Below are 25949 nucleotides of genomic sequence, written 5' to 3'. Positions count from 1 at the left end.
TAACCTGAGCAGGGGGATATTTAGCTTCTACGTAAAGGCTTCCGATGACAAGGAGTTCAGCATTCACCTTCCTTCACTTTAGCACCTTCCTCTGTGGGATGCTTACTAGAAAGTTCTAACTATGAGGGCATTGCAATAATCACTCAGGGTGGCCTTTCCCACAATCCAGCTCTAACCTCTGTAGCTGGAAGTTCTCTGAATGACACACCCGCACACGCGCACACACACACTCCTAGATGAAGACCCCGTCTGTCTGGGCCATCGCTGTGAATGCAGCCCAGACGTCCTGGCCTGGGATGAATGCACCCCTTCAGGCAGCATCCAGCCGCAGGCTCTGCCTCCACAGGGCTGTGAGACTCTGGACGGGCCACAATGTTCCAGGCCTTGGCTTCCTCACCCCCTACACAAAGGGTCTCAGGCCAGGCAGTCCCAGTGCCCCCAGCATCATCCAGTTGGGTTCCCTGGGCTCACAGTGCCAGAAAGGGGCACTCACGAAGGCCTGGGTTGGGTTTTCCCTCACTACGGTCTTCCACAGTACAAAAAAGGCAGCCCACTGCCCACTCAGCACAGACGTGTGATGGACGCTCCTGCAGACTCCTAGTGACTGCCCTGCCCACTCAGACTGAACAATAGGCTTTCTCTGAAAGTCTCCTAAGTATAGACACATTCTCCGGGTGAGCAGAGGATTTCCTGAAGGGTTTTTCTGGGGAAACAGACCTAAATAATAGATGGGTGTTTGGTCTGTACTTGTATATATGAGTGTGAGTGAGAGTATGTGTGTGAGTGTGTATGTAAAAACAATCTGGCGATTGTGTTGGGTTTTTTCCCTGAGAACACTAAGACACCAGGAATCATTCATCAGGCTGTCTCAGCCAATTTTCCTTTCACTGTGTCTCTTGAGTTCAAACCTTTCTTTGCTTTTAAATGAGCCCCTTTTCAGTTCTAGCCCCTCCTGCAGCACATCCGAGGCTGGCCTGCGCGCTCCTGCAATTGGGGCTCCCACCGCCTGCCCGTGCCCAGCACGCTCCCCTGGACACAGTGAGCCTCCCCTAGCAGCGCTCTCCCACCTTCCACAGCCCTGCCTGCGGGGTGCCAGCTCCAACACACCCAGTACTGGCCCCCCCATTTCCTCTCTCTCCCCCAAAACGTGAGGTGACCTCTCTCCCCTCTTTCTCCTGCCCCAAACATTAAACCTAACTCCATCTCCTTGATCAGTGCCCCGGCCCTCTTTTCCATCCCCACTGCCATCACTGTCGTATATACGCCTTCCTTTCTTTCCTAGAGCTCCACCTTTGAAGCGGCTAGTTTTCCTCTACAAATCGCCCTGCATCCCCATAGCAGGATTGGCTGCTGCCCCTCCCAGGCTTCTCTGCACTTATCAAACACAAGAACATAACAACTGTTGTTAATCAAGCCTCTGCTTCCTGCCAGTCATGGCACTGGCTTTTTCACTCACCCACCCTGCAATCCTTACCATGTGAATGGATCTCCATTTCTGGAGGAAGCGGAGGCTCCGTGACAACACCTGTACTCCAACCCAGTGGGATCGTGGCTCCACTGGACAAGTGACTGGGAAGCAGCGGTAGAACCCACCTCTCAGAGCCTACCACGGGGTCCTTCCACCCGCCCTTCCTCCACAGGGCTTCCCAGGTGGCAGAGATAGTAAAGAATCTGCCTGTAACGTAGGAGACCCAGGTTTGATCCCTGACTTGGGAAGATCCCCTGGAGAAGGAAATGACAACCCACTCCAATATTCTTGCCTGGAGAATTCCATGGACAGAGGAGCCTGGGATTGCAGAGTCAGACACAACTGAGCGACTAACACTTTCTAACTTCCTCCACAAGCATCCTATAAGCTGAGTCAACCCCCACCTTATGGACACAACTCATGCTTCCACCCCAGGACTGGTTCACCCTGTCCTCTCTGCCAAGAATGCCCTTCTCCCAGCCTCAGCCTGCAGAAGCACGCCACCCACCGAACTCACCTCCCTCCGCGCGCCGCTCTGCAACTTCTCTAATGCACTGTGCTTGACACAGATCTCTCTCCTTTGGATCCCATGGCCCTTGGCTGCCCTCTTAAACCAATCCATGTGCTTTCCAGTCCATTTCACACTGCAGCATACTCTTGGGTGGCAAGAACCAACTCATCTTCGTGTCCCCACAACTTCTACTCTAGCACTGAGACAGTCTCGCGTGTAACTGATCCTCAACAAACACTTGCTGAATTGGGCAGCTGTTGTAAGATGCTATCAAGGAGCAGCACGCGGAGAAAACCAAGAATCAGAAATCACATGTCAATCTTCCTCATGTCCCTGAAGACTCCTTTTGTCACCTACAAGTAGTGACTACCAATATTAGGAAATGAATGAAAATTATTTAAGCATACTTAAGCTCTACAAAATCAATTTAATTTTTCACAAATAAATTGTTAAAGAATTATTTTTCTTTTTTTTTTTTTTATTTAAAGCTCAAGAAGCTCACAAAGTGAGCTTCGTGTCTCTAGAAGGATTCAAGCAGTGGCTAAGTGTCCTGGGGTAGAAGTGCCTGGAGGATTCCTGGACTGGAGTGGGGATAAGGTAGATGACTGCCTTCCTAGATCATTTCCAAATAGGATTTCAGCCACCCTCTTCCTGCTGTCAGGACACCCACTGAAGATGACAGGCATTTTCTGTCATGTATCACAGCTGAAAACAGTTCCCTAAAACCCTACTCCATGTCATTCTGCCAAGCATCAATGTGTCACTGAAGTTGTACAACAATTAAAAATAAGTCAAAGCAGCCAGTGAGTTCATCCTCTGATCCCAAACCCTTATTTTTAACATGAAAATCTATGTGTGACTTTTACATACTTTCCAAACCCACCAAAAGCCAGCTTAATATTTAGATAGTTCAAGGTGACTTAAATTCTCTATGTGTGTGCTAAGTCACTTCAGTCATGTCTGACTCTTTGCAACCCCATGGACTGTAGCCTATCTGGCTCCTCTGTCCATGGGATTCTCCAGGCGAGAATACTGGAGTGGGTTGTGATTTCCTCCTCCAGGGAATCTTCCCGACCCAGGGATTGAACCCAAGTCTCTTACGTCTCCTGCTCATTGGCAGGTGGGTTCTTTACCACTAATGCCATCTATAAATTCTCTATAGTTACAGATATTTATGTGGGCAAATATTTAAAAAGAAAGATAAGCAAATATGAGATCATATTTTGTTCCGTAACTGTAAGCAACAAGTTCTGTGATGGGAGATAAAAAGCAAAATGAGGAACGAATTCAAGCAAAGGAAAATAAGCACTCTCTTCTTCTCAAGTCAAAGTTTTGTCATCACACTCTCAGAAATCTGCTACAGCCATCTTTATTAACTGCATAATCCAACTTGAAGCCAGAGGTAGTAGCTATTATAATTCTTGAAAGTAAACTGTTTATGTGTGAGTGATGGACTGTCCACCATGAGCGACAAACAATCCTTGACCACCTTACAGTTAAAGAGGTGACTAATCTCTTCATGGAAAGCTCTGACATGCACCTTCCTTTATGTGGCACCCAAAAGCTTAGTTAATTTGTCTCAGATGAAAACGCTGCACAGACAGGTAGAGTCCTAATACCAAACTGAGTCATAAAAATGACTAATGAAATGGAGGACTTCTCCCCACACAGCTGCTTTGCAGGACTGTGCTATGAATCAGACGAGGTAATCTGAAGATCGCTCCCCCACACACGTTCATTTATTTAGCAGATTATAAAACAGTCATCAAAGAAGGTATTCAAAAAACCTAGATGAAAAGCGTCCAAATTCACGAAAATGTGGTTAGTGACCCAGACACCAGTCTTCATGTAAACAATACAAGCAAATAGTAAAGAATAATATGACTCCAAACCAATAGTGTTAAGCGTTGGGAAATTCACACCATGTGTTTCTAATTGAAATTCTTTAAATGGAACTCCATTAGAATTTTATGGAAAAGTTACTCAAACTAAACTTACACTTAGAAAAAAAATTTTTTTAATCTCCTCTATACTTTGTCTCCATATGATCTGATAAAAATAGTCATCACTGGGTTGAAATTTAAATGTAAGCTCTAGAAGCACTCCAGGCTGGCAAAACACCCAGAGATCATGATAATTCCCAGCAGATACGAGAGACCGTAAATTAATTGGCCCGAAACCTTTGCAAACTGCAGAGGCAGAGTATCAGTGTTCGCAGTGAGCACTGGATGCAGAAAGCAGCTCTCCAAGTGGTAAAATGCAGAACTTACTCCTGGTTATTACTATTCTTGCTCGGAAATTAACAACAGCTAACACTTAACCCACTCCTAGGTAAATGTGTTTTCACAAGGGTTCCCACATTTTCATTTTACCCTGAGCCCTGCAGATGATGTAGCTCATCTGGTCTTGATATGACCATTCAAACCCTCAGATACAGTGAGACCTAAAGTCAGCATCAACCTTAGGCTTCCAAGTTACCTGGCTAAAAAAAAGAACAGCCTCTCTTCCTTCAGCTAGTCTATGTAACTTACACTTAACAACCACAGGGTCCTGCTTTTAACCCTGTCTTAAAGTTCAGCCCCGTCTCCTGCCGCACCTGCAGACACCCGCTCCACTTGACTTTAGCTTCTTCTGCATCATCCTCCAGTCAATTTACATCCTCACCAACATCATCCCAAAAGTCCTAGCTGATCCACTACCCTGGCAGCTGAGAGTCTAGACTTCGTTAAGAAACATGAAAAATCAAATTCAATCTTCTATGCTTATAAAACCTAATTGTGTCAACAGGGTCAGAGATTCATCCATTCATTCAAAAATATTTTTTTTATTATCTACCATGTACTAGGCACAGGAAAGATCAAAGAAACCTTCTGAAATCTGCAACTGACCGAAGAAACACCCTTGGGAAGCTTCACATTACCTATGGTCTTCCTTCAGGAATAGACAGAGAAGCTTAAAGGTGTGGGAAGGGGGAAAAGCTGATCAGAAGACAGATAAAGAAGGGGTAGAAAAAAATAACTTGGATCTTCTTTGTGGTTTACAGAAGAAACAAAGATGTGCCCCCTAGAGGGTTAGACAGGGCGGAATCCATCCCTAATATCCTGATTCTCACCCCTCAGTGTCCCCAGACCCACCTACAGGACCCCTGCCAAGCCCACTCCACAGGTGCAGCTGAGCTAAAGTATGCCAGAGAAACTGCTCCCCTGTTTTAAAAAACACCATCAGGAATGAAGATTCCACAAGGTCACACAAGATCAGAGAAGCCCTTCAAAGCCATGTGTTTTACCACCAAGTTGAGTGATGAGAACACATCAGGAGAGATGAAAGCGGAACCTGAAATGTATTCAGATCTGAAAAGAAACGGCCAAAAGCACTCATCGTATCAGCAGCAAAATGAGACAATCACGGGAATAAAGCAGAAGCTGACAGTCTTGTGCTTGTCCACGTACACACTGGACAAAAGATACATACTGGTCCTCTAGGAACTGAGGAACTCAGAGCTGTGGGCAAGGCCGCCTGTCATTGACACCACCTTCTAGCAGGGTAGGTACCTTCTGTAAACAGCATCATTGGAAAGGGTCCTTGGAGGACCTCACTTGAGAGTTCTGGGTTAAAAGCTAAAAACATAACAAATGTAAGCTATTGTCTTCATTATTCACAAGTCCCCCCTCAATAAGAAAAAAAACCACCATATGACAAACGGCTTAGAAGAAAATTATTCAGGACTTTTTTGACAATCCAGCTTTATAACTCTGTGACACACATAGGATTTGAATGAAAGGATTATCAGAGGATGTTTCCGTGCCCTCACAATTTGTAATTTTATTGTTCTTAAAGTAAAATTTAATGCTGTCCACTTTGACCATAGAGCCTACCCCTTTAATCTAAGGATGCCTTATTCATCTGCTGCAATGGTATATTCTTCCTCTTTAATAAGACTTGTGATTAAAGCAAATCCAAACCCTCCAAATGGGAGAACCCCTTTTCCAGCCAAACTATAAAGTCAGCACCATCCATTAATGGAACAAGAGTTTTCCCACCAGACTCCCCAAGTCCAAATTCTATCCTCAAAAGCCGTTTCAAACAATTCCTATTCTAATATCTCGCCAAAGGGGAGCAAGGTCCTTCCTTCAAAGCATCACTACTCCAGACTGGGAGCTACTCGAAGATACAACCATGTTTTACTCATGTTTGCATTTCTAGTACTGGAAAGTGAATGACACAGAGAATGTGTTCACTAGGTGCTCCTCTGATAAATGAATGAGCCTTGGGGCCGGGCTGCTCTCCTGGCATCTGCATATTCTTCCTTACCATACCTAACAAAGTATCACCGTTTCAAAAGCTAAGAACCATATACATTTATTATCTCACAGTTTCTATAAGTGAGCAGTCTGAGCACAAATTAGCCAGCTCTTCTGCTTCAGGGTTCCACGAGGCTGTAACCAAGGTGTCAGCGGTGCTGCAGTCTCATCTGAAGCTCAAATGGGAAAGAAGCTACTTCGACGATCATTCAGGCTGTTGGCAGACTTCATGTCCTTGTGGCTGTCAGACCGAGGGCCCCAGCTTCATCCTGGTTACCAGCTAAGGACAGCCCACAGCTTCCTGCCACGTGTTCCTCTGCAGAGGCAAGCCACAAGCCCAATAGGGCAGCTTGCTTTTTCCAAGCCAGCAGGCAGTCTCTCACTCCAGTCCTCTAAGACAGAGTCACACATAACATAACATATTCAAGGAAATGACATTCTGTCACTTTTGACATATTGTACTGGCCTGAAGCAAGTCCCAGGTGCTTCCCACACTCAAGAGCAGAGAATCATACAAGGGAGTCACCACCCATCGGGGCTACCTAACAGCGTGCAGCCACACTGCTAGTGTTAGGCCGTCTTGGCCTTTTCCACTGCGCTGCCAGCTCCACAGAGCACGGTCTTAGCCATCAGTACAATGCCTTCTATATAGTACTTTACTAAAAGTTTGTGAGTTAAAATGAAAGGCTTAAAAAAAAAATGAAAGGCTAAGCAAATGTAAGGTATAGGCCTCTAGGGATACATATAGAGATATAACCCAGCTATAAAAATGTTAGCTGTTTTTTTTGTTTTTTGTAAAGTGTTTACCCATACTGAGATTGAAGGAATGAGAACTAATTTTTTTAATCCATATTCTAAGCCATTCTTCAAATTTGGGTCTTTTCAAAATTTGAGCACCATTTTCCATATTGCAGCCTTGTCTACACGGCATTTAAACTTCTGGCTTCTTTATCAAAAGTAACATATGGGTTTTTGGAAATAACTACATTTGCACTGGGAAGAAAAAACAAAATACTTACTTTTAACCAGGTGTAACTATTATCATAGTAACTGATGATTTAAATAAGGACACCCCCCTTCCCGAAAAAAAGTATTTCTACTTGGAGAAGAAACAGATATTTTTTTAAAAAGCCTAATTTTCCTTCCATATACAGATAAAGTATTTTTGCATCCATTATTTTGTAGGAAAAAAAGACACGTGATGGAGAAAACAGTCCCTATTTCACAGGACAAGCAAACCAACTCCGTATTCATTCTTTTTCTACAAAAGCTCCTAATTTTATGATAGGCAATTCCTTTCCTAAACACACATCTCATAAAAGTGTGTGTCACTGCTGAAATTCTTAACTGGGCTAATTCCAAAGATCTGATGCATTCCTCCAGCAGCTTCCAGGAATGAGTCAGCAAGACCCCAAGGAATGGCCAAGCAGCACTGACTTGTCCCTTCTCCATCTGAACTTCCTCATCTCCACACAAGAAGGCTTTGTCCCTGCCAACGCTGAGGGCATGTTCTGGACCAGAGCTTGCTCTTCATTTCACTTTTAAATTATCTTGGACTTGAGAAGCAGTACCTGCCTCCAAAACAATATGTCACATTCGCTCCTGATCCTTTTATTAATTTTTTAATACCTTTCACATCATTCCTTGCCTGTGACATCTTTTATTTCAGTAGACCCACTTTAAACCCAGGGTCCTCAAGCCTCCTTGTGGATCAGCCAGCTGGGTACTTGTGAAAACAAGAGTCCACTGTGGTAGGTCTGGGATGGGGCACTACAACCTGCATTTCTTCTTTTTTTTTTTTTGGAGTATGGTTGATTTACAATGCGGTGTTACTTTCTGGTGTATAGCAAAATGATTCAGGTATACACATCTTCAGTTCAGTCTCTCGGTAGTGTCCGATTCTTTGTGACCCCATGAATCGCAGCATGCCAGGCCTGCCTGTCCATCACCAACTCCCAGAGTTTACTCAAACTCATGTCCGTTGAGTCGGTGATGCCATCCAGCCATCTCATCCTCTGTTGTCCCCTTCTCCTCCTGACCAATCCCTCCCAGCATCAGGGTCTTTTCCAATGAGTCAACTCTTCCCATGAGGTGGCCAAAGGACTGGAGTTTCAGCTTCAGCATCAGTCCTTCCAATGAACACCCAGGACTGATCTCCTTTAAGATGGACTGGTTGGATCTCCTTGCTGTCCAAGGACTCTCAAGAGTCTTCTCCAACACCACAGTTCAAAAGCATCAATTTTTCAGCACTCAGCTTTCTTTATAGTCCAACTCTCACATCCATACATGACCACTGGAAAAACCATAGCCTTGACTAGATGGCCCTTTGTTGGCAAAGTAATGCCTCTGCTTTTCAATATGCTGTCTAGGTTGGTCATAACTTTCCTTCCAAGGAGTAAGCGTCTTTTAATTTCATGGCTGCAGTCACCATCTGCAGTGATTTTGGAGCCCAAAAAAACAAAGTCTGACACTGTTTCCACTGTCTCCCCATCTATTTCCCATGAAGTGATGGGACCGGATGCCATGATCTTAGTTTTCTGAATGTTGAGCTTTAAGCCAACTTTTTCACTCTCCTCTTCCACTTTCATCAGGAGGCTTTTTAGTTCCTCTTCACTTTCTGCCATAAAAGTGGTGTCATCTGCATATCTGAGGTTATTGATATTTCTCCCGGCAATCTTGACAGAGAATATATATGACATACATAGAATATATTTTTTCCACATTCTTTTCCACTATGGTTTATTACTAGATATTGACTATAATTCTCTGTGCTATATAGTGGAACCTTAGAGTTTATCTATTTTCTATACAGTAGTTGGTATCTGCTAATCCCAAACTCTTCATTTGTCCCTCCCCCGCCCCCTTCCCTTGGGTAATCATGTTTGTTCTCTATATCTGTGAGTCTGTTTCTGTTTCATCAATAAGTCATTCCCACAACCCACATTTCTTACACATTCCACAGCGGGGTGTGAGGCAGAGGGGGGCTGTGTACCCTACAAAGCTGGTAAACGTAGCTTTGAAGAGTATGAAGGGTGACTTCAATACCATCCACAGTAAAGAACAGAACTAGGAAGGCCCAAAGGTACAAAACGCATATTCATGGACTGGCAAAAATGGCTTTTCCAAGTCTCCTGGGTGACTCTGCAGAACAGACTGTGTGGCACCTGCTCAGGCCCGAGGTTCCCGCCTGGGAAGAAGGAATGGCTCCAGTCCCTCGGGCAGAGGAGAAAACCCAAGCTCCCAGCCCCCAAGGCCTGCAGCCCACAGGAGCCAATCTCCCTGGACTCCCCCTCCCCCCCGCCACAGATGATCAAGGAGAGGGCACACGACGGAGGATCATGGAGGGGTGGGGGAGCGAGGAGACGGGGACACAGAAAGGGAGGAGGTGGAAGTGGGTTTGGCCAGAGCAGTGAAACCACAGCTGTATCGGCAACCCCCTGGAGTGTGCATTAAAACAGAGTGCTGGGCCCCAGCCTCAGAGCTTCTAATTCAGTGAGTCCAGGGTGGGGCGTGAGAGTCTGCCTTTCTAACAAGTTCCCAGGTGATGCTGCTGCCCCTGATCCAGCGACCACGCTCGGAGAAGCAGTCTATTACAGGAAGGTATGGGCCAATTGTACCAGAGAAAGGCTCTCAAACATTCAACAGTGGGCAGTAAAAACTGTCATCCAGGAGGTTTGCTGTAATATATATTCTCTCCTAACAAAAGGAACGGCTTACTAACATAATCTCAATAGCCACTGAGTTAAATGAATTTCAGCTGGTCTTTCCTTCAAAACAAATGTGACTTGTAATGCTTATTAATCAAGCAACTGAGGGTCTATTGTATATTCAGAAACGCTGCGAAGGCCAACTTCCCAACCGATAAAAAGTAAAACAAAAACAGGGACCCTGCCTGTCATTTAACTTATCATCTGTATTATTTCACCCCTGATTACTGAGAAACTTTGGACTAAAAACACAACCTTTTCATTATCACAATAAGAAAGAATCAGAGCTTTCTTGAAAGAATGGTTGTCTTTGCCTGCACTCTACCTTTAAGAGAATTAAGCAAATCAATTGTGCATGTGGGTAAGGGAAATAAAGTGGTGATTTAGGTATTTTTGCCTGTTTTCAAGCCAACTTCTAGGAGCTGTCCCCCAGAGATTATAAACTTTATTGGCAAACAGGATGATCAATGTAAAGACGTAATACACAAGATCTGTGATCCCCCAAAACTTAACAAATATATTAAGTCTTCTCACTTTCAAGACAAGAATTATACCAACACATTACAGGAAACAATTTTCACTAACAATTGAAAAATTTTCACAAGAGTCAGAAATCATTCTAACATCACCTTATGTTTATAGGGCTCTTTTGTGAAGTATGTTCATGAACCTCATTTGATCTTCACTACAAAATGGGAGATGTAGCCAATGGGTGCTATTAACCCCATTTACAAATAAGAACAAAATTACCCAGGTTGCCTTTGTACCTACTTCAGGTTCACCCCAAAATCTGTATGTTGGATTGGGGGGAGAAGGGGACACTGAAGAACATAATTCAGATGCAGTGCTAAAATTTCACACTCTTACTTTAATATATCCTAACCACTCTCGGTGAATTTCCTACAATCACAGGACTGGGATTTTTATCTTTAAACTTGTTTGAAGGATTTAACATTTTACTTTTTACCTAGTACCACGTGAAGATCCCCCTAATTGTTAACATAGCCATAACCAGAGACTTTTTTTTCTGTTACTCAAACTTTCATCCTGTCTCAGCCTCATGGCTCAGTTGAGAATGTTATCTTCTGGCAGAGCTTGGCTGAGGCATGGAAGTCCAATCGGCATGGGGCTGGTCTGGAGATCTGGGTACAATGCAGGCAGTTGGACTGTGACCATAATTTGGGTGTGACCTTGGGTATTTCACTCTTCTATACGCTGCTTTTCTCATCAATACAAATTGGCGATAAAGGGGATTAAAATCTCTATTTAAAACACTATTTTTCAATTAACAACGGAATCTGCTGTATTTCTTTACACTAACAATAAATATCAGAAAGGGAAAGTAAAAAAAAAAGTTATCTCTTTTAAAAGCACATCAAAAAAAAAACCTTGATCAAGGAGGTAAAAGACTTGTATGTTGAGAACTATGAAACACTGATAAAGGAAACTGAAAATCATTTAAAGAAATGGAAATATATCCCATATTCTTGGATTGGAAGATTAACATAATCAAAATGGCCATACAGTCCAAAGCAATCTACACATTTAATTGCATTAATTTAATTGCATTAATTCCTATAAAATACCCATGACATTTTTCACAGAACTAGAACAAATAATCCTACAGCTTATATGAAACCATAAAAGACCCAGAATTGCCAAAGTAATCCTGAGGAAAGAGAACAAAGCTGGAGGCACAACCCTCCCAGACTTCAGACAATGCTACAAAACTATAGTAATCAAAACTGTGTGATATCAGCACAAAACTGACATCAATCAATGGAACTGAAGACAGCCCAGAAATAAAACCCACACACCCAGTCACCCCATCAATTAACCTTCAACAAAGGAGGCAAAAATATACAATGGAGAAAAGACAGTCTCTTCAGCAAGTGGCGGTGGGAAAGCTGGACACCCACATGTTAATCAATGAAGTTAGAACACTCCCTCACACCATAAACAAAAATAATTCAAAATGGCTTAAATATGACACGACATGAAAACTCCTAGAAGACAACGTAAATAAAACATTCTCTGACCTAGCAATGTTTTCTTAGGTCAGTCTCCCAAGGCAACAGAAATAAAAGCAAAAATAAAGAAACGGGACCTAATGAAACTCACAAGCTTTTGCACGACATAAACAAAATGAAAAGACAATCTATGGAATGAGAAAAAATATTTGCAAACAATGTGACCAACCAGGGCTTAATCTCCAAAATATACAAACAGCTCACACAACTCAGTAACAAAACACCAACCACCACCCAATCAAAAAATAGGCAGAAGACCTAAACAGACATTTCTCCAAAGAAGACACACAGATAGTCAACAGGCACATGAAAAGATACTCAACATCAATAACTATTAGAGACATGCAAATCAAAACTACAATGAAGTACTACCTCATACTGGTCAGAATGTCCATCATTAAAAAGTATATAAACAGCAAATGCTGGAGAGGGTGAAGAGAAAAGGGAACCATCCTCCACTGTTGGTTGTCGGAATGTAAATTGGTGCAGCCATGGAAAACAGTATGGAGGTTTCTTTAAAAACTAAAAATGGAGTGGCCATATGATCTAGCAATCCCACTCCTGGGCATATATCTAGAGAAAACTATAATTCAAGAAGATACATAAACCCCAATGTTCAAAGCAACACTATCTACAATAGCCAAGACATAGAAACTACCTAAATGTCCATCAATAGAAGACAATGTGGATGGACCTGGAAATTGTACTTCGTACTAAATGAAGTAAGTCAGACAGATAAAGACAAGTATCACATGATATGATTTATATGTGGAAATAAATATGTTAATACAAATGAACTTATTTACAAAACAGAAGCAGACTCACAGACACAGAACACAAACTTATGATTAACAAAGGAGAAAGGGGGTGGGGAGGGGTAAATTAGGAGGTGGGATTAGCAGATACAAACTACTATATGTAAAATAAACAACAATGTTCTACTATATAGCACAAGGAATTATATTTGACATCCTGGAATAAACCATTATGGAAATGAATATGAAAAAGAATGTATGTGTGTATCTCTGAATCACTTTGCCATATACCAGGAACTGATACAACATTGTAAATCAACTACAGTTCAATTTTTTTAAAAAAAGGTCAACAAAACAACAACAACAACAAAATTCTTTTTCCAAGCTTTCAAACTGGTGATGAAAAATACCAAATCCTACACTGTGTTTATTCCTGAGTAATAAAATCCACTTCTATCTGTAACTTCCCTATTTATGGTTTTCCATCGACTACGAGACCTGACTGGGGCTCCAGCCCTGTCTCCCTCACCACCTATCACTCTAGTTCTCACTGACAACCCAGCAAAACTCACGTCTGGAGTCCTGCACAGGGTCAGGCCTATTCCCAGCCCAAGGCCTTTGTGTTAGCTGTTCTCTTGGCTGAAAAAGCCCTTCCTCCACACCCTTCATACCACACAGGTCTCATAAGTCATTTCTTTATTGAGACCTTGCCTCACCCCACCCCTCTCCCCCAGCCTCCATCACTCTTGAGCCTTTTTGCCCTTGTTTTTTTCCTTCTTTGTGCTTAATACCTTCTGTGAGACATTATCTAGCACACAGGGAATGAATGAAAGTACAACAAATGATCAGGCATTCATTCATTCAATCATTCCATCCCTTCCTTCCTTCCCTGAAAGTCCATGTACTTGCCAGATCCTGAGGATAAAAAGGCAGCTCTGGTAACGATCCCTACCCTCACAGATAGAGCTCACATTCCAGCTCTGTTCCAGGCTGGGAAGCACACAGCCACACATGCGCACGTGCGGCTGTGACGCAATGTGGAAAAGGGTAAGACAGAAGAGGATTTGTATGCCTGATAGTCACAAGAATGACTTGAATTAGGTTGGGTGATGAATGACCCTATGCCCATTCATTTCATTCATCCAGGTTGAAAAAAATCTCAAAAGAGTTAGGTAACTGATCTACTTTAAACTACACAGCCAGTGGCAGAGTCAAAACTACCCCCACTCTTGAACCAATGTAGCAAATGATTCATCAAGGTGAGGTGGTACCTCTGAGCTGATTTAAATAGCTTTTATAATGAAATATTTTGAAGATGCTAATTGTTAACGGTCCACTTGAGAGGGTGTTAAGATAAAACACAAATCAGTGAAAGGATGGCGATTCTACTTTTACTTTATAATAATAACAATAATAAACTGAAGTTCCTGCAAGACTGAAAGGGAGATTGGAAATTTTTGGTAATCTTATAAGAAATACAAACATTTTAAAGTCTACAAAGACAAAGGGTCCTTATTATTATATTTTCCTTAGTTTATTATCCTCTTTTCCTCCAGTGGTTTTTTGCTGGTTACATCTTCTATCCCCTGTAAAGATGCTTCCTTAATTCATTACCAAAATACCTCTGAAGGTTCCTCATCAACCATTTAGTTCTCATCTTTAAATAATTGATGAGTAAATCAACCACATGAACTTCAGTTAAAAATACCTCCCTCCAATTTGTCTTCCCATCCATTGACCAAACTCATCCTTCCTCTGGTTGAGCAGAACCAAGAGCATGTATTAAAAAACCAGCCCATCCATCTCCTAATTTACAAAACACAACATTTCACAAACTGTTTACTTAGGTCTGTGCCAACAATATTGCTCAAATGTGGTGGAGTGAAAAAACCACAGGGACTAGTGTAGTTGGCCAAGAGCAGTATTTGGGGATCTAAAATTACAGGGAAAATCATACAACATTCATTATACTTAGTCCCAAATCTCTATCAGATGATGTGGAGCAGAAAGATTCTAAAATTGGCAGTGAGAAAGGAAAAGCTGTCTTACAGTTTGGGCCATGCCAGGGGAGCCTTCGGAGAAGCAGGGGGAAATGGAATAAGGTGGTGTGCCCTTGAAAAGCTGTCATAATAAGCAGTGTCTGTCGGGCAAGGGATAAACACACAGAAATATAGAGTGGAAAGAAAACCAAAGGGGAATTACCACCTAAAGGTGAGAGGAAACAGAAAAGGAGGTGGAATTCTTTATGTAGTATTTAGAGGAGAGTATTTACAACACAGCAAAACCAGAGATACTTGTTCAATTCTACTCAATTCAGTGAGCATATGTCCTACGGCAAGGAAGGGAGTCTGGGCACTTAAAATGATACAGAAAATCCTGCTTCCCAGGAGGTCCACGTTGATGGTGGGGGCAGATGCCTCTCCCACCTGGTCCAGCCATATCCAGAGAGAAGTAAGAGTGAAATCAGAGAGCTCCAGAAGAGGGGAAGAGAAAGCCACAACAGGGCATCTGCAAAACACCAAGAGGGGTGTGTAAAAGCCTGGGGTGCCCACGAAGGGGAATCGCCCTAAATAGACCAAGAGGGGCCCTTGAGAGTTCACATCTGTCAAATACTACTGTGTGGGGGGCAGCTGCTCTCTAAGCACTCTTTGTGTATTACTTCATGGTCCCATAGTAGCCTCTAAATGATGGCAAAAACCATCATCACACCTACAATGTGAATGGGGTAACTTAGCCGTGCCCCAAGGTCAAGTCCAACATCAAAGAGTGAGGATGTGTTGGCAAAGTGTTAACATCAAGTTAGGAGCCTTGTATTCTAGCTCCAAAGACGAACTTGTAACCACAAAACTCTACCACCTCTAGTTCAGGGCAAGTGAAACTCTGCCCTAGTAAGGAGAGAAAGAGGAGGAAGGCAAAAAGGTGGGTATGATGGGGGAGTAACAGACAGCATTTTCTTCACATTGTCTTGGGTCTAAATGACAGTATGCACACACATGCTTACTGCCCAATGGACTGTGCCTACATGAAATGTCCAACCTTAATAATAAGCTAGGCAAATAGGTGCACGAAAGCATATACAAATACAGCTCTGTATTTTTCCACAAGTACCAAAACAACCAATTTGTGTCACATCAACAAATTATGCACTGTTTTCTCTCCACTAAGAAGACAGGAAACATCATTAGTAAAACATGCAGTTAAAGCAAGATAAGACCTTCCTCTCTCCCTTATCCATAAATCATTGTACTTAATTACCACGTCAGGGAGGTTTTAAAAACATGAGCCCAATGAGCAGCTGCTGGGTGTATTATTGTCTGCATTTTTGTGTATTTAAAATATTTCATAATTAAAAATAAAACACTTAGTAGAAAAAAAGCACCCAACATGTTCGAAAAGTATTTAAACCTTATTTGAAACCACTTTATTTAACCACCATTAACAATTTTTTATCATTAACAACTTTTGCAAATTTCCAACTCTTATAAAAATACATGTATTGGGACTTCCCTGGTGGTCCAGTGGTTAAGAATCTGCCTGCCATGGCCTCCATCCCTGGCCCGGGAAGATCCCACACGGCTCGTGGCAACTACACCCTTGTGCCACAACTAGCGAGGCTGTGCTCGAGAGCCTGAGCCAGGACTGCTGAGCCCGTGCACCACGACTATTGAAGCCCATGAACCAGAGCCTGGGCTCCATCACAAGAGAAGCCAGCACACTGCAACTAGAGAGTAGCCTCCACTCATTGCAACTAGAGAAACCTCGCATGCAGCAATGCAGACCTAGCACAGCCAAAAATAAATCAATCATGTTTAAATGTATTTATCATTCAACTAACTAAAGAAAAACTGGGTGTAATAACCCTATATGCAGAATCTCTTTAAAGCAGACCAAGTGGAAAAGACCAGAGGTATAACCAAAATCATCAGTGGCCAATTCCTTACATTTCCTGATCCCTGGAGGAGCCCAAGCTTCTGCGCTAGGGAAGAAGCCACATTTGATCCACAGTCAGACTGAGGGGGAGGGGCCCAACTGAGCCTCTACCCACCCACCCTCGGGTCACTGCAAGGGAACCCCCAGGTGCCTCAGGGATGGCCCAGGGCTCTGAGTAGCCCACTTCTCAAGCCCACGTGCAGAGCATCTGTGGATTCTACTGTGAGTTGAATGACTCCCCCAACAAAGAACTATAGAGTCCTGATCCCTAGTACCTGAGTGTGTGACCTTATCTAGTGGTGCTCAGTCACTCAGTAGGGTCCAACTCCTTGTGACCTTATCTAGAGCTAGGATCTTTACAGAGGTGATCACAACCAAACAAGGTCATTGGGGTGAGCTCTAATCTGATATGACTGGTGTTCTTATAAAAAGATGCAACTTGGACCCCAAGATAGACATGCATAGACTAAAGGAAAATGAGGTGAAGAAACACAATGAGAAGACAGCCTTCTGCTAGCCAGGGAGAGAGGCCTGGAACAGATCTTTGCTCACACCTTCATAAGCAACCAGCCCTTCTGACATTTTGATTTTGGACCTCCAACCTCCAGAGCTCTCATTCCTGTTGTTCGAAGCCACCCTGTTTGTGGTACTTTGTTATGGGCTAGGGAATTCACACCATGAACTCTGGCAGGGAAAGTCGATCCAAGGCAGGGAGGGCTGTCAGTGGAGCTGAAGACCAAGACCTCAAGAGAGAGGTTTCAGCATCAGGCTGTCCGGGAAGCAGCAGAAAGAACAACAAACCAAGAGTCATAGAGCTGGGTGGGGTCTGGGCCCTGCCCCCCACTTAAACAGGGGTAATAAATCATGCCTGCCTGGCCTACACCCCCGGGGGTGTGGAGGTCAAGGAATGCTCTCCAATGCCGGCTTCGGCACATATACTAACACTAGAAAGACACAAAGATAAGGATGATCCCTGCGCAAGGATAAAATGCAAATTCATGAAGCCTTTTTTTTTTTTAAAGTAAAAGAAACAGAATGCCCTCTGCACACTCCAAAGAACTGCACAAATGTGCACAAATCACCCTCCCTCATCAGCAGATCTTCAGTTTCTGCTGTGATTTTGCTCCCTGTTCCCAGAGTGGTGACACCGCCCTTGCACTTCACCCTGCTCATCACTCGGAAGGACTTGGAAGCAAAATCTGCGTTTTAGGAAAACTGAATTCGAGCTCCCAAACATGTTTGAGTCTGTTTGGAATATCCAAGACAACAAATAATAGGGTCAGAAACAGCAAACTCCTGCGGTGGCCAAAGGCCCTTTCAACAAGTCAGGCTTCCGAAGGGCCCAGGGTTCACTGGACAGAGAAACAGTTCCCTGACGCCCGCCAGGCAGGGACGGGGTGCACAGGCTGGCCCGGGGGGCTTCAGGACTTCGTCATGAAGGTTTCAGTACGATCGCAGCCCAGAATTTATGGTTCCTAAATGTTTGTTTTAACCAGCGCTGAGAACACATATTTGACCCAGTGTGAACTTGACCTCTTGGTCCTCCCTTCGCCGGGCTGTCTGTGCCGCACGACAAGATGTTTCCAGCCAACCCTTGGGCCCCTGCTTCTTGCACTGGGGCCGGGGCCGCCCTCCCAGCAGCTGCCACAGTAAACCTCACGGCAGATCTACCGGCAAGGCAGCTGTCAATGGCCATAGCAGGCTGACGAAAAATGTGTGATCACTCCAGGCCCGACTCCTGAGCTTAGACAGCACCGTGCTGAGCCGAGAGGCATACAGCCTCTCCATCACCTGGCACTCCAGCCACACTGCACGCTCACGGACGGTGCCACACACTCATGGACGATGCCCTCCATGCCCACAGCCCCAAGCGTCCAGGCACGCATAGCTCTGTCTCTTCTGTATATAATTAAGGAAAATGTCTAGAGTTGGCTTTTTTTCCTTCTCCAAAGCACTGTGGGCTGAATGCCAGTGGAAAAGCAATGGAATATCGATTTTCTGTTTCTTGCTAAGGAGAGAACAAGTCATTTGATGTGCCATGAGTTAAGTGAGTAAAAACAGACTCTGCGCTCCCTACAGCTGGCTGCATTTCTCCTCTATTCATAGACCCTGGCACATGGTAAAAGCTCAACAGATACCCATTAAATAAATGAAAGAACCATCCATGCGTTTAGGCAGGGCCTGCCCTGTGCCAGGCACCCGCTTTGGATTCAGATCTGTTGTCTTTCCTGTTCCGTCCACCTCATTCTGCCAACCGGGCCTCACTCTCATCTTGCCTTTCTTCTTCTGTGTTGTCTGTTCCCAAGTCCGGTCTCCTCTTTAAAGCTGAGCTCACTGGCAGGCCTTCTCTCTGGCCTGCACTTACACTGACAGGGAGACAGAAAGCTTGGAACAACCAGCAGGGGGTGGGTTCAATTTAGGCAGAGGGGGAAAATGCAACAAAACGGAAAGGAAAAAAAAAAAACCTGTTAAAACCCTCCCAATAAATGTGAACCCCTTAAAAGAAAAGAGATGCGGTGCCATCTTCTCTTTCCAAAATGGGCATCACTCTCAGCAGTCACTCCATGCATGCGTGCGTGCTCAGCCACTTCAGTCACGTCTCACTCTTTTGTGACCCCATGGATGTAGCCCACCAGGCTTCTCTCTTCATGGGGATTCTCCAGGCAGGAATACTGGAGTGGGTAATCATGTTCTCCTCCAGGGGATCTTCCCAACCCAAGGCTCAAACCCCCATGTCTTATGTCTCCTGCACTGGCAGATGGGTTCTTTACCATTAGCACCACCTGGGAAGCCCTAGTCACTCCATATTAATAACTAAAATGCCATGTCTCGTGCTGGGATTTCAACTCCCAGAGGCCCATACACAAAGGGTGTTTGCAAGAGCAGCATTAATATGCAATGGGGCATCTCTACATGGAGACTGGGTGGCGAAGCCCTCACGCCGCCCTTGCGGACACCCACAAACATTCTCTGCCCGTGTGGGTCTGCGGCTGCTTGTTTCACATCTCTCTGACCGACAATTTCAGGTTCGCTAAATCTTCAGTCTGCAGAAGCATTTGTCCGTGGCCCGTTTAAATTAAGTCTCAATCAACTAAAATCAATCCAGTCTGCCTCGAAGGGGCACCTCGTTTTCCTGACAAGATTAAGCAAACTGAACAACATATCCCATCTCCTATGCAGAAACATTTTTTTGCATCAACTGGAAAACAGCCTCTACAAATTTAAATTCTTCAATTAAATCCTTTCAATTATCCTCAAAATAGAATTGACAATTAGCATCCTCGGCGTTAATGTGCACATTCAAACTGCATACACACTGTATGAGGACTACTATCTTTTTATTTGAAGTATAGTTATTTTACAACAGTGTGTTAATTATATGATGACTACTATCTTAACAGGAAAATTGATGTCGACATGCCATTGCCTTTGGTATTTTAAGTGTAACAAACCATACCCAATTGTAATTGTTCAGTCTCAGCATAATAAGGAAGTGAGAGGGGAAACAGACCACAAACCCATTTCTTTTGCAGCCTAAATTTCACTGGTATTTACCAAAGTAGTTGTAGTCACAAAAACCGGTATCAGAATTTTTTCCATTCAACTTATGAATTCCTTAGGAGACTATTTTCCATCTAAACAGCAAGCTTTACACCAAGAGAACTAGAGATACACAAATAATCAAATATTTAGTTCCTTTTAAAGTTCTTTTTAAAATAAATCATTCTGCGCTACAGCATAATCCAACTTACTTTATTTCTTTTTTCTCAGTAATCAAAGCCAGGCAGGATGGAAGTGACTGGCTTTTTCATCTCTTCCTTTTTTTTTAATTCATCTATATTGAGGTATAATTGATAAATAAAAATTGTATATATTTGAGGTGTATGATGATGTTTTGATATATGCACACACTATAAAATAAACATCACAGCCAAGCTAATAAACATACCCCTCACCACACAGTTGACATTTTTTTGTGTGTGGTGGGAACACTCTGAGGAAATTACAAGTTTATAATACACTATTGTTAACTACAGTCACACTGCTGTACATTAGATCTTCAAAATTTATTCATCTTAAGGGACTAAAGCTTTGTACTCCTTGACCATAGTAGCTCTGTATTTCCCCCTCCCCCAACCCTAAACTACTTTACAAATGTACTATAAAAAGGGATCCACATGTACATTCTTTGAAAAGAAGCTGACGACAATAGCTGGGGAAACATACATATGGAAGGGGCTTCCCTGATGGCCCAGTGGGTAAAGAATTCGCCTGCAATCCAGGAGACACAGGAGCCACGGGTCAAGAAGATCCCCTGGAGGAGGGCATGGCAACCCACTCCTGTATTCTTGACTGGAGAATCCCGTGGGCTGAGGAGCCTAGTAGGCTACTGTCCAAAGAGTCACAAAGAGTCAGATACGACTGAAGCAACTTGGCACACACGCATACACATACATATGGGGGAAAAAAAACTGAGTAACAGATAAATGAGACAAGGTTTACTTGGCTTGATTCAATAATAAACTCTTAACAATCCTTCTGATTTCATCAAGGCTTTCAAACCTATAATTCTCTTTCACCTTCATACCAGCAACAATCCTGCAAAGTAGTCAACTCTTTTTTTTTCTTTTGGCCTCACTGCCTGTGAGATCTTAGTTTCCTGACCAGGGATCAAACCTGCAGCCTCTGCAGGGGAAGCATGGAGTCTTAACCACTGGACCACCTGGGAAGTCCCAATAGTCAAGTCTTTAGCACAGCCATTTCACAATAGGAAAATATAAGGGTCACAGAGGTCAAATGAATTCCCCAAGGCCACACAGCTAGTGAAGGCTTGAGGATTTACACTCAAGTTTCCTGAACCCAAGGCCAGGGGTCTTTCCCAGTGTCACACTATTCAGCCATGAACACAAGTTTCACTGCATCAGTGGTAACCCTGGTTTTCCCATGTGAAGGCAAAGGCTCCCTCATCCCTGGCTCTGCCAGACAAACACAAGCCCCCCACTGAAACTTATCCATCTAGCAGATACAGTACTTTGGCACGAGCACTGACCTAACACAGCATCATTTTTAAAAACAAAATTATTCTTGAAAGGAGTTGTGATTTAAGCTTCCAGCCTTGGGGCCTGAGTTAATCTGTCAGATTGGGCAGTACTGGAAAGCTAATGTTGCACTGATTACTTAAATCCCGGTGCTGTCCAAGGGCTACGTTCTAGCAGCTGGAAGGATAACGTGAACCAAAAGCCGGAAGCATTTGTAATGGGTATTATGAGACTAAACCAATGGTAACATCCTCTGGAATGCTGCGGACGGTAACGATTCAACCCTAATTCTTCTGACTGGTAGCCTTTTGCAGCCTTATCTTTTTCTGGGCCACCAGAGGGCAACTCTGGCGAAACCTAGGCACACTCATGCCCTTGCACCCTCACCTGGAGAAGCAGGAAGCATAAAGTGATTCCTCAATACAAGGGTATTCCAGAGCATCTTTGGATCACCAAATCCCTGGACAACCTAAGAATGGGGTATTACTATTATCTTTTCAGAGAGGGCACTCAGTTGAATAGCTTGCCAAGGAAACGTCTTTGAAAGTCTTAACGTATTCTCTCTAACAGGCATCAAGGAGCACTCACCCATGAACTATAAAAGAATGCTATTTTCAGTCTTTACCAGCAATACCCCCACTTTACACGGCAGCAGTGCTGTCATGGATGGGCTGTCTCCATGTAACAGGCAAACCATATCATATCAGGTTTTGAGCCGGAGTTACTGGAGGGAGGAGAGGATGTGTAATTTGACCCAAGCAATTGTAAACTCAGGAAAATACTGGTGCACTATTGTCAAGTGTAATATAAGAAGAAGTGAAGGATTATGAGTTAATCTAAAATGCCTCCAACCCTGAGTATTTCTGATCTAGCGGTTTGAGTTCCATAATGAGGAGGCTGATTAGTGACTTCATGTCTGCCACTACTCCTTGATCACAGCCAAACCATAACCCGTCTGGACATCGCTCTTTACAAAACTAAAGTCACTATGCCAAAATCCTGTTTCTTTCAGGGACTGAAGGCACCTTTCAACAAGCAAGTTCACCAGAATAACTGTAAAAGAAAAAAATTTTTTAATTTATTCACCAGTATTTTGAAATCCAAACCATATACAAGACAAATTGCTAAATTTGATTTATTACACTGAATACTAGTAAGCAACTAAAATTTTGGACGATTCTAATCCACATGTTTATGGTTCAAGCTCTGTGCAGAGAACATACAAGAATGCTTAACTTTTTCTGAATGGAAATAAGATTTCTTTATTTCAAATTAGCACCAGACAGAATCAACTTGTCAAGAGGATTCTCGAACTATATATTGAAACTTTCACAACACAGAGGGGAAATATTTTCTGATGTTCTCAAATCTATATGCATCATTAATACATTTCCAAACACTGCCAAGCATGTGTATTAGTTTGAGAAGCCCTGCAGGAAACCCACCTGTCAGTTCTGAAGAACGGTAGAGTGGTTACCTCCTAGGAACGGACCTCGAGGATGGCAGATTCTGATGGCCATTTTCAGAAAGCTTTAACGCTACTGATTCCAGAGCAGGGCCTCCTACTTACCATTCCCCTCCTGCCATCAACTTAAAGTATGTTTTTCATTTGTCGATAGCCACGTTTAAGTGAATTGTACTGGTTCTGCCAATACGGCACACCTCCAATGAGAATTTTCTTCCTAGACCCCCATGGGTGTAATAGAGGTTGAGTGCAGGGGAATCTTGGATGCAAGGCACAGTTGTATCCAATGAACCATTGCTGGTATTGATACTATCATTACTTTGGCCCAGCCCTTCCTGGGTGGTGATGAGGCTCCAGATAACCGGGTGGATTGCACTGCAGGTATCAACTTCCTCAGGGCAGCATTAGCCTCTTCAGATGCCCCCTATGTGATCCCCACCCGCAAGTGGACTGCAGGGGAGCTGGGCACATGGACACTTACGTTTGGTGCACCTCTGGGAGCCGGGGGCCTTACTCCAGCCATGACAGCACTGCCCACCACAGACATTGACCCTGAAACAAAGCAAGACCCCTGAGTCCAGCAGCAGCAACACTCTCTTCCAGAGAATCCAAGCCTCCAGGGGACTGCTGCAAGCCCAGCCTCCAGCTTCCACCTTCCTCTAGCTTCCAGAAAGTCCTAACAGGTACCCAGGAAGCCCAACCCAAAGCTGCCCAGGTAGGAGGAGATCAGAGCAGTACCGCAGAATCAAAACCTGCACAACCTGGAACTAGACAGAACAAGGTCCAAATTAGCAGTTTTCTTACAAAGTAAAGCCAAATGTATTTTGTATGTCGTCTGTGCCCACATTTTAAATTGAATCTGAGTTTCAGAGAGAGGCGTCCAAACAGAGGTGAGATCACAACGCCTGGAACCACCCCGAAGGAAAAAAAAAATAAGCAAAACAAGTTTCCTTCCACACCCTCAACCTATGATTAATGGGGAGGGGGGCAGGGAGGATGTTTAGGAAAGCTCAATAACAGAAACTATTGAACTGAAATGCCTGTCAATGCTAAGACATCCCCGTCCCGGGAAAGCAGACCCCACAGGTGTAGGGAAGCCAAGCCCACAATTACTAGGATGCTGAAAATTCTAGGTTACAGAACAGAGGCTGGATCTTTATAGGCAGCCCTCCTCCAAACTTTTTTTTTCCCCCCACTAACTTAAAAAAAAAAAAAAAATTAAACTGAGTTGCAAAGGGAAGTTTAATTGATGATGAGGGATTAAGCTGTAGTGACTTCATGTTTACGCCCATCTTCTAGGAGTAGTTTGCTTCGCGCACAGTAGGTTACGCCCCAGGCAGAAATGCCTTTTGTGTTTACCCGCAGCTCAGAAACAATGTGATCGGAGTTTTTATGCTCCGAGTTCCCCGGCTTCCCCGCACGCCGCTCTTCCCGCCGCACTCCCGGGAAGGAAGGCAGAGGCGGGCGGGGAGGAGACAGCAGACCCACGGCGGACTATACCCGCGGTCACCGCGGGGCTCCGAGGGGCCGGACCCCGCGTGTCCCCGCGCGGGCAGCGCGCGCGAGGAAGGAGGGAGGGGGCGTGTGGGCTTACCCCTGCAGCTGCTGCTTCTGGTGAACCTGCAGCCTCGAGCCCCCGCCGCTCTGGGTCTCCTGCGGCACCTTGGAGCGCATCGCTTGCCTGCCGTGTTTGGCGAACGGGGCGGCCGCCGGGTGACCGCCGGGCTTGGGGTGGAGCGGCCCTCCGGGGCCCCCGGGACGCGCCGGCTCCGGCGGTGGCGGAGGCGGCCGGAGCCCCTGCAGGGCCGCGCCGCCGGGCGGGCTGGTGCGCCGAGTCCGCTCCGAGGGGGCCCCGGCGCCGGCCGAGCTGCGGCTGTACCTGGCGTTGAGCGCGACGTTGAAGGTCCGCGGGCGCGGGGGCCCGCCCAGGGGCAAGGCGCCCGCCGCCAGGCCGGGGCCCGGGCGCACCACGTACGTGATCCTGCGCACCCGGCCGTGCGCCGATGAGGCCAGCAGCCCTGCCCACAGCAGGAGCCCCCACCTGAGCCAGGCCCCCGCCATCGCGGGCCCCAGCCGGCGCCCCCGGCCCCCGCCCCCGGCCGTGCCGCCTGCTCGGGGCGGCCGCTCACGCGCGCTCAGGATCCCCCGGAGGCCGGCCGGGAGCCCGGGAAAGGCGGGGAGGAGGAAAACTCGGTTGCAGGAGAGGAAGTTCCGCGGGCGGCTGAGCAGCCCCAGACCCCAGCCGAAAGCGCCGGGGAGGAGGGGGCGGGGTGGGGGTGGGGAGCGCGGGGTCGGGAGGGGAGGGGCGCGGGGCGCGGGGCGCGGGCCGCGCAAGGTGAGGGGCGGCTCGCCCAGCCGCCGGCGCAGGGGGTGCCCGCCTGGGACCCGGCGAGAGTGGGCGAGGGCGGTGTGAGCGCGCGGCACGCTCAGCGGCAGCCCCGGCTGCAAAGTCTTTAAAAAGTTTCTCTCGCGGTGGAACCGAGTGTCAGATCTGAACAGCCAATCTGGCAGACGTGACGTCAGGCAGTAAATCCTAATTGGGGAAAGCGTGAGATGAGCCCGAAAATGCGCCGCCACCCTCCACATCCACAGAGATTGTTCCTGTGGGTCGGCAAAGGCAGAGGATTCCGTCTCCCGTGGAAAGGACAAAGGACACGGCAAAGTCACTGACCGGTCCTTTCCTTCTAGAAGCCCCAAAAAACTCGTTTCATACTGTATGCACGGCATCGCCAGTCATTTTCTT

At 45.1% G+C, this 25949-nt stretch overlaps 1 protein-coding gene and 1 pseudogene across 6 annotated transcripts in view; one reads left to right on the top strand and one right to left on the bottom strand.

Annotated features, from left to right (window-relative positions):
* The window catches only part of LTBP1 (latent transforming growth factor beta binding protein 1), a 434653-nt gene extending 409139 nt beyond the window's left edge, over nt 1-25514 (bottom strand). For 3 of the 6 annotated variants that reach the window (XM_070476685.1, XM_070476691.1, XM_070476696.1), the window contains exons 1-2: nt 24801-25509; nt 23688-23758 (exon numbers count right to left, since the gene is read on the bottom strand). In XM_070476685.1, the coding sequence (XP_070332786.1) occupies nt 23688-23758; nt 24801-25267 (538 nt within the window). In that variant the 5' untranslated portion in view covers nt 25268-25509. Of the gene's footprint in view, nt 1-23687; nt 23759-24800 lie in introns of all 6 variants that reach the window. The other 3 variants (XM_070476676.1, XM_070476671.1, XM_070476680.1) reach the window with 3 other exon arrangements.
* Nucleotides 17620-17720, top strand: LOC139031618 (U6 spliceosomal RNA; annotated as a pseudogene).
* Nucleotides 25515-25949: the final 435 nt, after the last annotated feature.

The sequence above is a fragment of the Odocoileus virginianus genome, chromosome 2 (assembly GCF_023699985.2).
Source record: "Odocoileus virginianus isolate 20LAN1187 ecotype Illinois chromosome 2, Ovbor_1.2, whole genome shotgun sequence".
NCBI classification, from domain to species: domain Eukaryota; kingdom Metazoa; phylum Chordata; class Mammalia; order Artiodactyla; family Cervidae; genus Odocoileus; species Odocoileus virginianus.
The sequence above is the reverse complement of the archived record's forward strand: the minus strand, read 5'-3'. Positions and strand labels throughout refer to the sequence as shown.